We start from the raw sequence: 12059 nt of genomic DNA on the forward strand, positions 1-12059 counted from the left end.
GACTGTTATTTTGTCCCTTTTTCAGTCATGTTGCTATTAAAATATTGTTAAGTTATATTAATTAATCTTTCAACTCTGTATCACAGGTGATACTCATATGAACAGCAGCAGCAGCAGCAGCAGCAGCAGCAAAGAGGGCACATTCAAAGAAACCATCACTTTAAAATGGTGTACCCCAAGAACAAATAGTGTTGGTAAATATTTATTATTCCTCTATTCCTCACATGTGGCTTAATTCTAGAGATTGTCCTGTTTGTTCTTTTTTTCCACCACTAAATTATGGCAATGGGGCCTGGTCATTGTTTTTAAACCAGGAACGTGCCTGGTTGACATAACTTCAAACTCTTTCTGTAAAGAATATAACTCTTAATTGAGGTCAGGTATTCTTTAAGAATTGTAAACATTCTCCTTTTTTTTTTTTTTCCAGAACTGCATTATTGCACCGGAGCGTACAGAATATCCCCTGTGGATGTGAACAGCCGTCCTTCTTCTTGCCTAACCAACTTTCTTCTTAATGGTAAAACATTGTCACTCAACCCTCAAATGACACAACGATTGCTGTTTATACTGACTGCGGATTTGGGATTCAACTAGGAGAAACGCCATCTGAGACAAGGGTCAGATTCAGCGTTGGCTCAGATTTAGGAATCTGCTTCAGCTCTAAGAGGGCATCCACGCTTCTGGCAAAAATGGAGGAATTCTCTGGAGCACCCAATGGGAATGAGAGACCTCCAGAGCTCCTGCCTTTGCTGACCCTTTCCTTTCCTTTAAGGATGTTGTAAGCCTTAATTTTTTTAGGTTGGGCAGACAGGATGGATCTGGAATGGAAAATCTTGTATTCTGTTCTTTGGGCAAGGCTCACTTCCTAAGAGCCAGTCCAGTCTAGTGGCTCAGGCTCTGGACCATCTCAGGAGGGACCGAGATTCTTGTGGATCCTCAGCCATGGAGACTTGGTATCCTCCTTCAACTCAACTTCAGAGATGATTTTCAAGGGATAAGTGGGAGGCGGGAGCATAGATGTGCTGCCTTAAACATCTGAAAGAAAGGCACAAGACAACTTTAACACATTCCTTCTGTGTTAATTATGACGGAGGTTTTATTCACTGGTGGTTGAAGCGTCTATTAGACCAAACCAGCAAGTGGAAAGAAGAATGAAACTAAGGCCATCAAGATAGATAGGACCAGAGCCGGGATGAGATTCTGTCACTCAACGCAATCGGTCCAGGAATGGATGGAATCGCTTGGTTTTCCACTGTGGTTTTCCACTTACTTGGGATCTAGAAGTCGGCTATTTGATTGATTTTTGATTTATTATTATTATTTATTCACCGTACAATGAGAACACGACAGAAGAAAAGCGAACCTACCCATTTTTGATCATAAACCAGAAGGATGATTAGGTATCGCATGGAACAGGGGTAGGCAACCTTGGCTCTTTTATGACTCGTGGACTTCAGCTCCCAGAATTGGCTCAGGAATTCTGGGAGCTGAAGTCCACGAGTCATAAAAGAGCCAAGGTTGCCCACCCTTGGCATAGAACATTATGCTCAGTAATTAGTAGAGCCTTTTCCCCTCTCCACAGGCCGTTCTGTGTTGTTGGAACAACCCCGCAAGTCTGGTTCTAAAGTCATCAGTCACATGCTGAGCAGTCACGGAGGAGAGATTTTCCTGCACGTGTTAAGCAGTTCTCGATCCATTCTGGAGGATCCCCCTTCCATAAGTGAAGGGTGTGGGGGCAGAGTCACCGACTACAGGATCACCGTGAGTTTGGCTGAAATCTAAACCTAAAAACAAAAGTTAAATTGTTAGATTCTAAGCTTCAGTTCTAACAGAAATAGGCTTTAAAACAGTGTTTTTCAACCTTGACAATTTTAAGGCATGTGGACTTCAACTCCCAGAATTCCACAGCCAGCATTGCTGGCTGTGGAATTCTGGGAGTCGAAGTCCACATGCCTTAAAATTGTCAAGGTTGAGAAACACTGCTTTAAAATATGAGCAATCCTTGATCCGCGGTGGTTTCATTCGATGGAACTAGAACAGGGGTGTCAGACTCAATTTCACTGAGGGCTGCATCAGCATTGTAGTTGCCCTGGGGGGGCGTTGTGTGTGTGGCCAGAGTGGGTGCAGCCTAGTGAGTGGGCATGGATGGAGTGGGTGTGGCCTACTGGGTGGGCGTGTCCAGTTCTACATCATTCGCGTCAAGGGTGCCTATGGGGGGCCTGGGCAGGAGTGGGACAGATCTGAGGGTCTCTGGCAGAAGGGGGTGGGACCAGGGCAACTGCCAAGGCATGGTCCACTGGGGCAAATGCCAAGATGACCACCACAAAATTGTACATTGGCTCCCGGCTGGCCTGGGCCAGGGCCAAGGCAGCGGGGGCCGTTCCCTCACTGTTTCCAGGATGGCTTCGCGGACCACATGAAACCACTTCGCGGGCCGCATCTGGCCTCCGGGCCTTGTGTTTGACATGTCTGAACTAGAACGTGTGAACGTCCCAACTTTTGAAAAAAAGTGTACAAGTGATTTTTTTTTTAAAAAGTTGTAATTTTTTTTTTGCACCTTTGACCATTCACATGGAACAGAGCCGTGGTGGCACAGCAGTTAGAGTGCAGTACTGCAGGCCACTTTAGCTGTCTGTGTTCAGCAGGTCAGCGGTTCAAATCTCACCGGCTCAAGGTTGACTCAGCCTTCCATCCTTCCAAGGTAGGTAAAATGAGGACCCAGATTGTTGGGGGCAATGTAAATATATATATACATTGCTTACTGGTGTACACCGCTTAGAGAGTGCTTGCACTTAAAGCGGTATATAAGTCTCATAAATAAATAAATAAATAAATAAATAAACAGTATGAACCGCTCTTTCAAGCCAAATTAATTTAATATTAAAAAAGATGTGGGTGACAGGAATGGATATTATATTTTAGCCATCTGTCGGAAAGTCTGCTAATTTTATTTTATTTTATTTTTTTTTCCCCGTGTAGGATTTTGGTGAATTTATGAGAGAAAATAGGCTGGCTCCTTTCCTAGAACCTAGGTACAAGAACGATGACAGTCTTGAGATTCCTTTGGAGCGAGCCAAAGATCAGCTAGAGAAACACACCCGTTACTGGCCCATGATTATTTCGCAGACCACCATATTCAACATGCAGGCGGTAGGTAATTGAGTTCCAGCCATCAGTCGTGTTTTACTTACAAATGTCCAGATCTCACTGAAGGTGGAACTCTTCGAGTATATTGGGCAATTGAACATCCATGGGATGTGACTGCTTGATGGTTAAATTATACAAGTGGGTCTTAAGCCACGAAATGATCTATTTCTGTAAATCTCGTCTTCCTCCAAGCCGTCTAGCATCTCTTCCTTCTTTCTTTAGTGCAGTGGTTCTCAACCTTTCTAATGCCGTGACCCCATAATACAGTTTCCCATGTTGTGGTGACTCCCAACCGCTTATACATCACCGGGTGCCAGGGGCGTGGCCAAAGAAAAGGGGGAAAAAAATGGCGGACAGCCTTGTTTGGCGACCCCCCGTGAAATGGTCATTTGACCCCAAATGGGGTCCCGACCCACAGGTTGAGAACCACTGCTTTAGTGGCTGTCTTTGCACCTTGTCTGTCAGCATTAGAAACACTGAGTTGGCTGTTAAAGGGAATACATTTTAATAACAGTCTTTGGGAGAATCCAGATGCAGTACTCCTAGATATTGGAAAAACATTGCTGGCCTATTCCTAGATAAAAAAAAAATGGCAGTTGGTTGTTCTTTTGGTTTGTCCATTTTATTATGGTATCTATAACAATTAAGACTATAGTAGTGGCCAAAATTGTGGAAACGTTTTGGGAAAAGTGTATTTTTGAGGTTTGGTGGCTAATAACACCACTTTTTTTTGGAGTGGTACCATAAAATTATATATCAATGGAAAGATAATTTAATCAAGAATGTAATGCAACAAAGTTTGTTCAATTATCTGTACTGTATTCTATGAAAAGTTAGAGCCAAATAACCAGAAAAAGGAAGCACAATTTGCTCAGGTTGATCTCAGGTAGCTTTCCTTCATCTGATTGTAGCCAATGAGCGCGAGTGTTTAGAGAGCCAATTGGGTGTCATCTTGTTTTGGCCATGAGCCAATCAGATCACAGTAGGATTCAGTGATTGATGTCATGTGTTGAAGCTGAGGAGAGGACATTTGTCGGTGTGTTATGTGATCGCTATCAAGTTGGTTGGGATTTTTTTGTGTTCTTTCATTGAGTGAGCTTGTAAAATGTAATAAAATTAAAGCAATGGTGCAAAGAGTTGACTGGTCGTCCAGAAAGCGATGTAAAATAGTATTATTAAGTGAACAAGGCTACAGTTATAAAGAAATTAGAAGAAAAATGGGTGGAAACTTAACCAAAGGTGGCATTTCTATTGTACATTTTTCCCAAAAGGTTTCCACAATTTTGGCCACTGCTGTAATGTCAATCAGCTGGCAGTATTGTCTGTATCTAGCTTTATCTGACCTGGTCACCACACTGAGCATTCATCCACCTTGTTGAAGCAGCCTTATTTCTTAGTTAATAAAGAAAGTTTTCACCCAGCATTGAATCTGAGCAAATAATTTCCAATGATTGTTACCCTTTCTCTGCCTTCCTGTCAATATTTTGAAATTAGGGACTGCTTGATTGGCATTACCATATATTCCGGTGTATAAGGCGACCCGGCATATAAAATGACCCCTGTCTTCGGCGCCGAATTGCATGCCTAGAAAGTCGTCTTATACGCTGGAAACTACCGTAATTTCCAGCATATAAGATGATTCGGCGTATAAGATATTCAGACTTCGGCGCCGATTTTAACGCTTGCAAAAGTCGTCTTATATGCCGGAAAGTACGGTATGTTCCACACACTTTTAAAAAAAATAACACCATTTAGCAAACGGAAATGCAAATTGAATATTTAAAAATTGCTGACTTCCCCATTGACTTGGCTTGGGAAGCTGCTAGGAAAAGTTGCAAATTGTGATTTTCAACTATGGGATATTGGGAATCTAGGCCGGTTACCAAGCACCTGGATTGCAATCATGCAAATTCAAATGAGTGATGATTGAATAAGCACCACATAAAGCAGGGGTCTTCAAACTTGGCCCTTTTATGACTTGTGGACTTCAACTCCCAGAATTCCTCAGCCAGTGTGCCTTCCTTGTAACACAAAACTATGAAATCTTTTGTAAGATTTGTGGGTTAAGTCTGTATCTGGATGCGATTAGCGTGGACGTTCATCAAATAATGAAACTTTCAGCAATACTAACAATTCACTTTACTGAAAAACCCAGTCCGAGCATCACCGTTTATATGCCTATCAAGGAAGTTCACAAAGAATTTTTGTTTTCATTTTTATTTATTTTTTAAATCTTCTAGGTGGTGCCATTAGCCAGCGTCATTGTAAAAGAAGCACTGACAGATGAAGATGTGCTCACTTGTCAGAAAACAATTTACAGTCTAGTAGAAATGGAAAGGAAAAACGATCCGTTGCCGATATCAACCGTTGGGACAAGAGGGAAGGGCCCTAAAAGGCAAGCGTGTATTTTTTGGGGGGCGGGGGGGAACATAATTAAAATTAAAGTTTGGATGCAAAGATTGACGCACCACTTCCAACCAGCATAATTTTGTTGCATTTATCTATATTTTACTATGCTAAGAGCTCGTTATATCAAAAGAAGCTGCCATATACCTAGAAAAGTGGTAGCAGGGGAGGGGAATGAGCTGAACCAGTGGCAGCACCACACAAGTCTGAGCGAGAGACGGCTGGAGCTGCAGGGCTGTCAGGGCTCAGCAGAAGTGCCAGGATCAGTGCCGCTTTCCAGCTGATCGGTGCTTCTTCGAGGCTGTCAGGGCTCAGTGGAAGCACCAGGATCAGCGCCAGGCTCCAGCTAGAGCTCGGCACTGATCCTGGCGCTTCTGCTGAGCCCAGAAGAAGCACCAATCAGCTGGAAAGCTATACTGATCCTGGTGCTTCTGCTGAGCCCAGAAGAAACACCAATCAGCTGGAAAGCCGCACTGATCCTGGCACTTCTGCTGAACCCAGAAGAAGCGCCCATCAGCTGGAATGTTGCAGCGTCTCCAGGGTCTTGTGATTTACATTCAGATGCTTGGCAACTGATTCATATTTATGACGGTCACAGCATCCTAGGGCCATGTGAAGTGACCAAAACCTGCTGCAACCACCCAGCAGACGGGGGGGGGGGGAGAATAAAGACCAAACACCCCCCACCCCACCCCCGCTGCCAATCCTCAACAGAAATGCTCACAACAATGAAAACCTTGGACAGGAGGAAGAACGCCGCCGGGTGAGCAGGCAGGTGTCTTGCTCGGCTGTGGCTTGGGGGGTTCATTTTTCAGAGTCATTGTAACTTCGAAAAGTCACTAATCAAACTGTTGTAAGTCGAGGACTACCTGCACTTTATCACTTTTTTCCTTTTTTTTTTTTTTTTGGTCATCATGTTTTTGACACCTTGCTAGGCGACTGGTGGTCCTCGGATGTTGCCATATCCTAAAAGTGGTACAGTAGGTGAAAAGGTGGAAAAGCCCTGCTCTAAGAAAGCGTACGGTTTTCATGGACTCCATTTTTCTAGAGAGTTGAATCCATCTTGGAAGAGGCAGTTTAAATACAGGGAGTCCTCGGCTTACAACAGTTTGTTTAGTGACTGCACTAGTCGCAACAATACTGAAAAAAAAGGGACTTGTAACCGTTTCCCACACTTACAACCCAGGGTCACATGATCAAAATTCAGCCGGTCGGCAACTGGCTCGTATGTATCACAATCGCATTGTCCCGGAGTCATGTGATTTCCTCTTTTGTGACTTCCTCGTGAGCAAAGTAAAAGGGGGACCCAGATTCACTTAATAGCCACGTTACTAATTTAACAACTGCAGTGGTTCGCTTAACAAGCGAGGCAAGAAAAGTCATAAAATGAGGCAAAGCTCACCTAACAAGTGTCTCGCTTAGCAGCATAAATTTGGGGCTCAGTTGTGGCCGTGAGTCGAGGACTTCCTGTGTCTCCAGGGGAAAAAAAACAAACAAAAAAAACACAGGAGTGAAAGCAAAATTAGAGGTGTGAGCGCTGTGTTTACTTGAGTCCCTTCCTTTGTGTTCTCGTCCAGAGACGAACAGTACAGGATTATGTGGAACGAACTGGAGACCCTGGTTCGGGCTCACCTCGCCAACTCGGAGAAACATCAGCGCGTCCTGGAGTGTCTTCTGACTTGCAGGAGTAAGCCTCCCGAAGAAGAGGAGCGCAAGAAACGGGGCAGGAAGAGAGAAGAAAAAGAGGACAAAGCCGAGAAAGCAGGGAAAGACTATGAATCGGAAAAATCCTGGCAGGAGTCCGAAAGGTGAGCTTTCAGGGTGGGTGGAATTTGCGTGGAGGACGCGAAGAGCTAGTTTGCCCTACCTTGGTCACAAAGGGGAATGCGAGATTTCCAGGAGAACACGGGCCTCCGGAATAATTTTCAGGAACCGGCTTGTTGCCAGTGTTGTTGTTGTTGTTGTTGTTCGTCCATCGATTTTGATGCTTGACATCTTGTGGATTATGGGCCATCAACGACGTGTCCGTAGGTGACTGATAAGGCCGATGTTAGCACGGAATGTTCTGCCACATACTGAACAAATCTATGTTCAGTATGGACTCTATGGAGTAGAGAGTTGGTCTCTGACAGAAGGCCACGTGAAGAGACTAGAAGCATTTGAAATGTGGATTTACAGGCGGCTGTTACGTATAAGCTGGGCTGACAAGATCAGAAATGAGGAGGGGATAAGCCGCCTGGGAAAGCCAAGGGAAATCATCAAAACAATTAAAAGACGAAAATTAGACTATTTTGGACATGTGATGCAACACCCAGAAAAATACGGCATACTCCATTTAAACCTCCAGGGAAAGATGGAAGGCAAACGAGGTCCAGGCAGAAGAAGAACATCGTGGCTTCAAAATAAAAGGGACTGGTTTGGACAAAACTCAGCAGCACTTTTTCGTGCGGCTGCTGATAAAAAAACGATCACCAACATGATCGCCAACGTCCGATAACGGATATGGCACAACAAAAAGAAGACTGTCTCTGGAGATTCTCAGTCATCCAAGTCATGGTTGTCCCAAAGAAATGTAGACACTGTTAATTCAGCATTTGCAGCTCTGGCTTTGCGGAGTGCTCGCTTTTCTTGTGCCAAGATTGTCCTTCTGTGTTCATATGTCTGGCAACCCTGGTACACCAAGGTACGCCATGTCGGTCGATCGTGCGCCAGAAGTTCCCAAGAGATGGCGTTAATATCCAGGGACTTAAGAGAGGCTTTCAACGTGTCTTTGTATCGCTTCTTTTGTCCCCCCGTGCGATCGCTTTCCTTGAGACAGCTCACCATAGAAGAGCTGTTTAGGGATGCGATGATCTGGCATCCTTACAACATGGCCCGCCCAGCGCATCTGGGCTTTCATCAACAGAGTGTAAACTGGTGATAGGCCTGCTCTGGAGAGGACATCTGTGTCTGGTATCTTATCCTGCCACTGGATCCTCAGAATTCTACGAAGGCAAGTCATGTGGAAGTAGTTCAGTTGCCTAACATGCCTCCTGTACACTGTCCAGGTCTCACTAGCATACAGTAGGGTAGTTAGCACTGCTGCCTGGTAAACTTTAAGCTTGGTAGCAAGACTTATTCCACGGCGGTCCCACACATTAGTCCGCAATCTGCCAAATGCAGAACTTGCCTTGGCAATTCTACAGTTGACCTCGATGTCAATTGTCACTGCACGGGAGAGGGGACTACCAAGATATGTAAATTGGTCCACTGCTTGCAACTTTTGTCCCTTTACTGTGATGGCAGTACGGGCAACACAACGCCAGCTTGAAGTTGGCTAGCGATGGCAGTCAGTTCCTGCTGACAGCCTCCCTCAGTGCTGGTTTTGTTGCCTCAGTAATTTATCTGAAGATAATATTTATTTTGGATTAACAATGGAATGCCTCTTAAAACACCAACTGATCATGAGGTAATATTCGTTTCAAAGACATTCATTACATCCCATAGGTTTTTATCTATTAATATCCCAAACGGGTTTTTCTAAATACTTCTATCGTACATACTTAAGGATAAGAAGAGAATTTTAGATCCTAAAATACGCCGGCAAAATTGGGTTTGGTTAATCTTATGAAAATTGGGGTGACCTGCAGATAAGCCAGTTCATGAAAATGAAAACATAGGAAAATGTTTAGGGGTTGTCTTATCTGAGGGTGCTGCATTTTGAACTGCATTTTGATTCAAAATCAAAAGGTTGGATTAACCCTGGATGGGCTTTTATGTAAGTATCTATGGCGGGGGTAGGCAACCTTGGCTCTTTTATGACTCGTGGACTTCAACTCCAGAATTCCTGAGCCAGCCACGCTGAGGGGAAAGGGAGAGGTTTCCGAGCTGAGCCATGCTGGCTCAGGAATTCTGGGAGTTGAAGTCCACGAGTCATAAAAGAGCCAAGGTTGCCTACCCCTGATCTATGGTAACATGTCCATATTTTTAGGAATATAGAGTCCTAAATGCTTAATGTATAAATGACAAAACTCAATTCTTCATAGCTTTTAAAGCAGTGGTTCTCAACCTTTTTAATGCCGTGACCCCCCAACCGGTCGTAAGTCGAGGACTACTCAACCGGTCGTAAGTCGAGGACTACTCAACTGGTGCAGCACCGTTTGCAGAATGGGACTTTTGGCGGGCTCAGCAGGGCAGAGACAGCCTGGACAATTCCTATTGGCTTTTGAAAGCCAATAGAATTAGACTCTATTCAAGAGAGTCTATTCTATTGGCTTTCAAAAGCCAATAGAATAAAAGGGAGTAGCACAGCTAAGGAAAAGGGGGAAAAAATGGCGGACTGCATTGTTTGGCGACCCCCGTGAAATGGTCGTTCGACCCCAAATGGGGTCCCGACCCACAGGTTGAGAATCACTGTTTTAAAGGCTAATGGAGTAGCTTTATCCTCCCTCGAGATCTACTAATGCTGATCCCAGTTGTGTTTCTGAAGGAGCTGCTGTATTCTGGCCTCCCTTGGCAACAAATGTTCGGAAAGGTTTTGTTTTCCGCATATTCACCATCGCTCTTGTTTGGAATTTATCCATGGGGTTAATTCTGATCTTGGCATCCCAAGAAACGAGCTTTGTGTGCTGATGGACCCTTCCCAGGGCGGTGTTTCTGCTGGGCTTCATCCTCTCCGCTTGAGAGTTTCCATATTCACCTGAAATTTCTGCACATGTTCCTTGGACAGCGCGATTAGTAGGTTCTCCGCATTCTCCGAATGTTCGTAGAGTGCTTGCTTTTTTTTTTTTTATGGTCCATCAAGGTGTCCCCTTCAGGTAGGACCCATACGTGGGGCTATTTGTCAAGCACCAGGGAAATCAGGAGATGCAGGCCAGTTCAAATTGTTACAAAGATTTATTGCAAGCTGAAGCGCTCTCCACAAGAACCCCAACTACTAACCGCCAAGGGAAATTAGCGGGAGATAAGGAATTCAAGGTGGGCTGGACTGAAGTCTCTTGTGGGCATGAAGGGACTCGTGATTGACGACACGTTTGACCCCTCCCTCGGGTTCAGCCTCGGACGTCTCCTACATCTTTATTCCTTAGCTCAGAGGTATCAAACTCAATTTCACTAAGGGTCGCATCAGCATTGCGGTTGCCCTGGGGGGGACACGGCGGGACAGAGTGGGTGCAGCCTACTGGGTGGGTGTGGATGGAGTGGGTGTGGCCTACTGGGTGGGCGTGGCCAGTTCTACATCATTTGCGTCAAGGGTGTCTATGGGGGCCTGGGCAGGAGTGGGACAGATCTGAGAGTCTCTGGCAGAAGGGGGTGGGACCAGGGCAACTGCCAAGGATATGGTCCACCGGGGCAAGTGCCAAGATGGCCACCACAAAATTGTACATTGGCTCCCAGCCGGCCTGGGCCAGGGCCGAGGCAGTGGGGGACGTTCCCTCACTGTTTCCAGGATGGCTTCGCGGGCCACATGAAACCACTTCGCGGGCCGCATCCAGCCCCTGGGCCTTGTGTTTGACATGTCTGCCTTAGCTGGTTTTGTGATGTGGATTTCTAGTTCCTAACTGGTGACCAGTTGCCTTGTCATTGGGAGATGGATGCAGGAGGAACTGTCCTCCCTGTATGGCTTCAAGGAAAGGCTCCATCGTTATCCGCTTAGGTCGGTGTTCCTCCACCTTGACAATTTTAAGGCATGTGGACTTCAACTCCCAGAATTCCACAGCCAGCAGTGCTGGCTGTGGAATTCTGGGAGTTGAAGTCCACATGCCTTAAAATTGTCAAGGTGGAGGAACACTGGCTTAGGTAGCCATCCTTGGAACTGAAGAGGACTGAAACGGCCAGGTTAAATCAGTGTGTCATTACACACCACAAGCGTGCGTCCTTGAGGCCACCATTACCAAATTTGTTTTCTCTTTTGTCTCCGAAGGCTAAAAGGCTTATTAGATCGTGAAAAAGAGGAACTTGCAGAAGCAGAAATCATTAAAGACTCTCCCGATTCCCCAGAGCCGCCCAACAAGAAGCCTCTTGTTGTAATGGAAGACTTGCCAGGGCTGGAAAAAAACAAAGGTACAAGTCCAAATAATTGCAAGTTATCAAAAAAAAAAAAAAAAAGGGAAGCGATAGCTTATGGAGGGCAATATTTTTATTTATAGCAAAATATACATAGTACACATGCTGGGTGAGCAGAATGTCGGTAAGAGCTGCAGCTAAACTTCCGTTAAGCAAAACACTGCAGATCCATTCTGCCAATCTAGATCCTGCCTGAACTTAGGGAATGGGCCTTATTCCAGAAAAGTAAGTAGAATTAAATGTTGTTTGGTATCAGTTTATTACTACACCATGGCATTACAGCAGTGGTTCTCAATCTTTTTAATGCCGCGACCCCCCAACCGGTCATAAGTCAAGGACTACTCAACCGGTCGTAAGTCGAGGAATACTCAACCGGTCGTAAGTCGAGGACTACTCAACTGGTGCAGCACCGTTTGCAGAAGGGGAATTTTGGCGGGCTCAGCAGGGCAGAGACAGCATGGACA

At 45.2% G+C, this 12059-nt stretch overlaps 1 protein-coding gene across 2 annotated transcripts in view; it reads left to right on the plus strand.

The window, feature by feature from the left end:
- Positions 1-12059, plus strand: part of INTS13 (integrator complex subunit 13) — a 29374-nt gene that overhangs the window by 14686 nt on the left and 2629 nt on the right. For both annotated transcript variants that reach the window (XM_039357485.1, XM_039357486.1), the window contains 7 exons: positions 87-194; positions 428-517; positions 1583-1761; positions 2980-3150; positions 5388-5542; positions 7131-7361; positions 11453-11592. In XM_039357485.1, the coding sequence (XP_039213419.1) occupies positions 87-194; positions 428-517; positions 1583-1761; positions 2980-3150; positions 5388-5542; positions 7131-7361; positions 11453-11592 (1074 nt within the window). The remainder of the gene's footprint in view (positions 1-86; positions 195-427; positions 518-1582; positions 1762-2979; positions 3151-5387; positions 5543-7130; positions 7362-11452; positions 11593-12059) is intronic.

The sequence above is a fragment of the Crotalus tigris genome, unplaced genomic scaffold (genome assembly GCF_016545835.1).
Source record: "Crotalus tigris isolate CLP2741 ecotype Arizona unplaced genomic scaffold, ASM1654583v1 scf7180000018925.143070, whole genome shotgun sequence".
Taxonomy (NCBI): domain Eukaryota; kingdom Metazoa; phylum Chordata; class Lepidosauria; order Squamata; family Viperidae; genus Crotalus; species Crotalus tigris.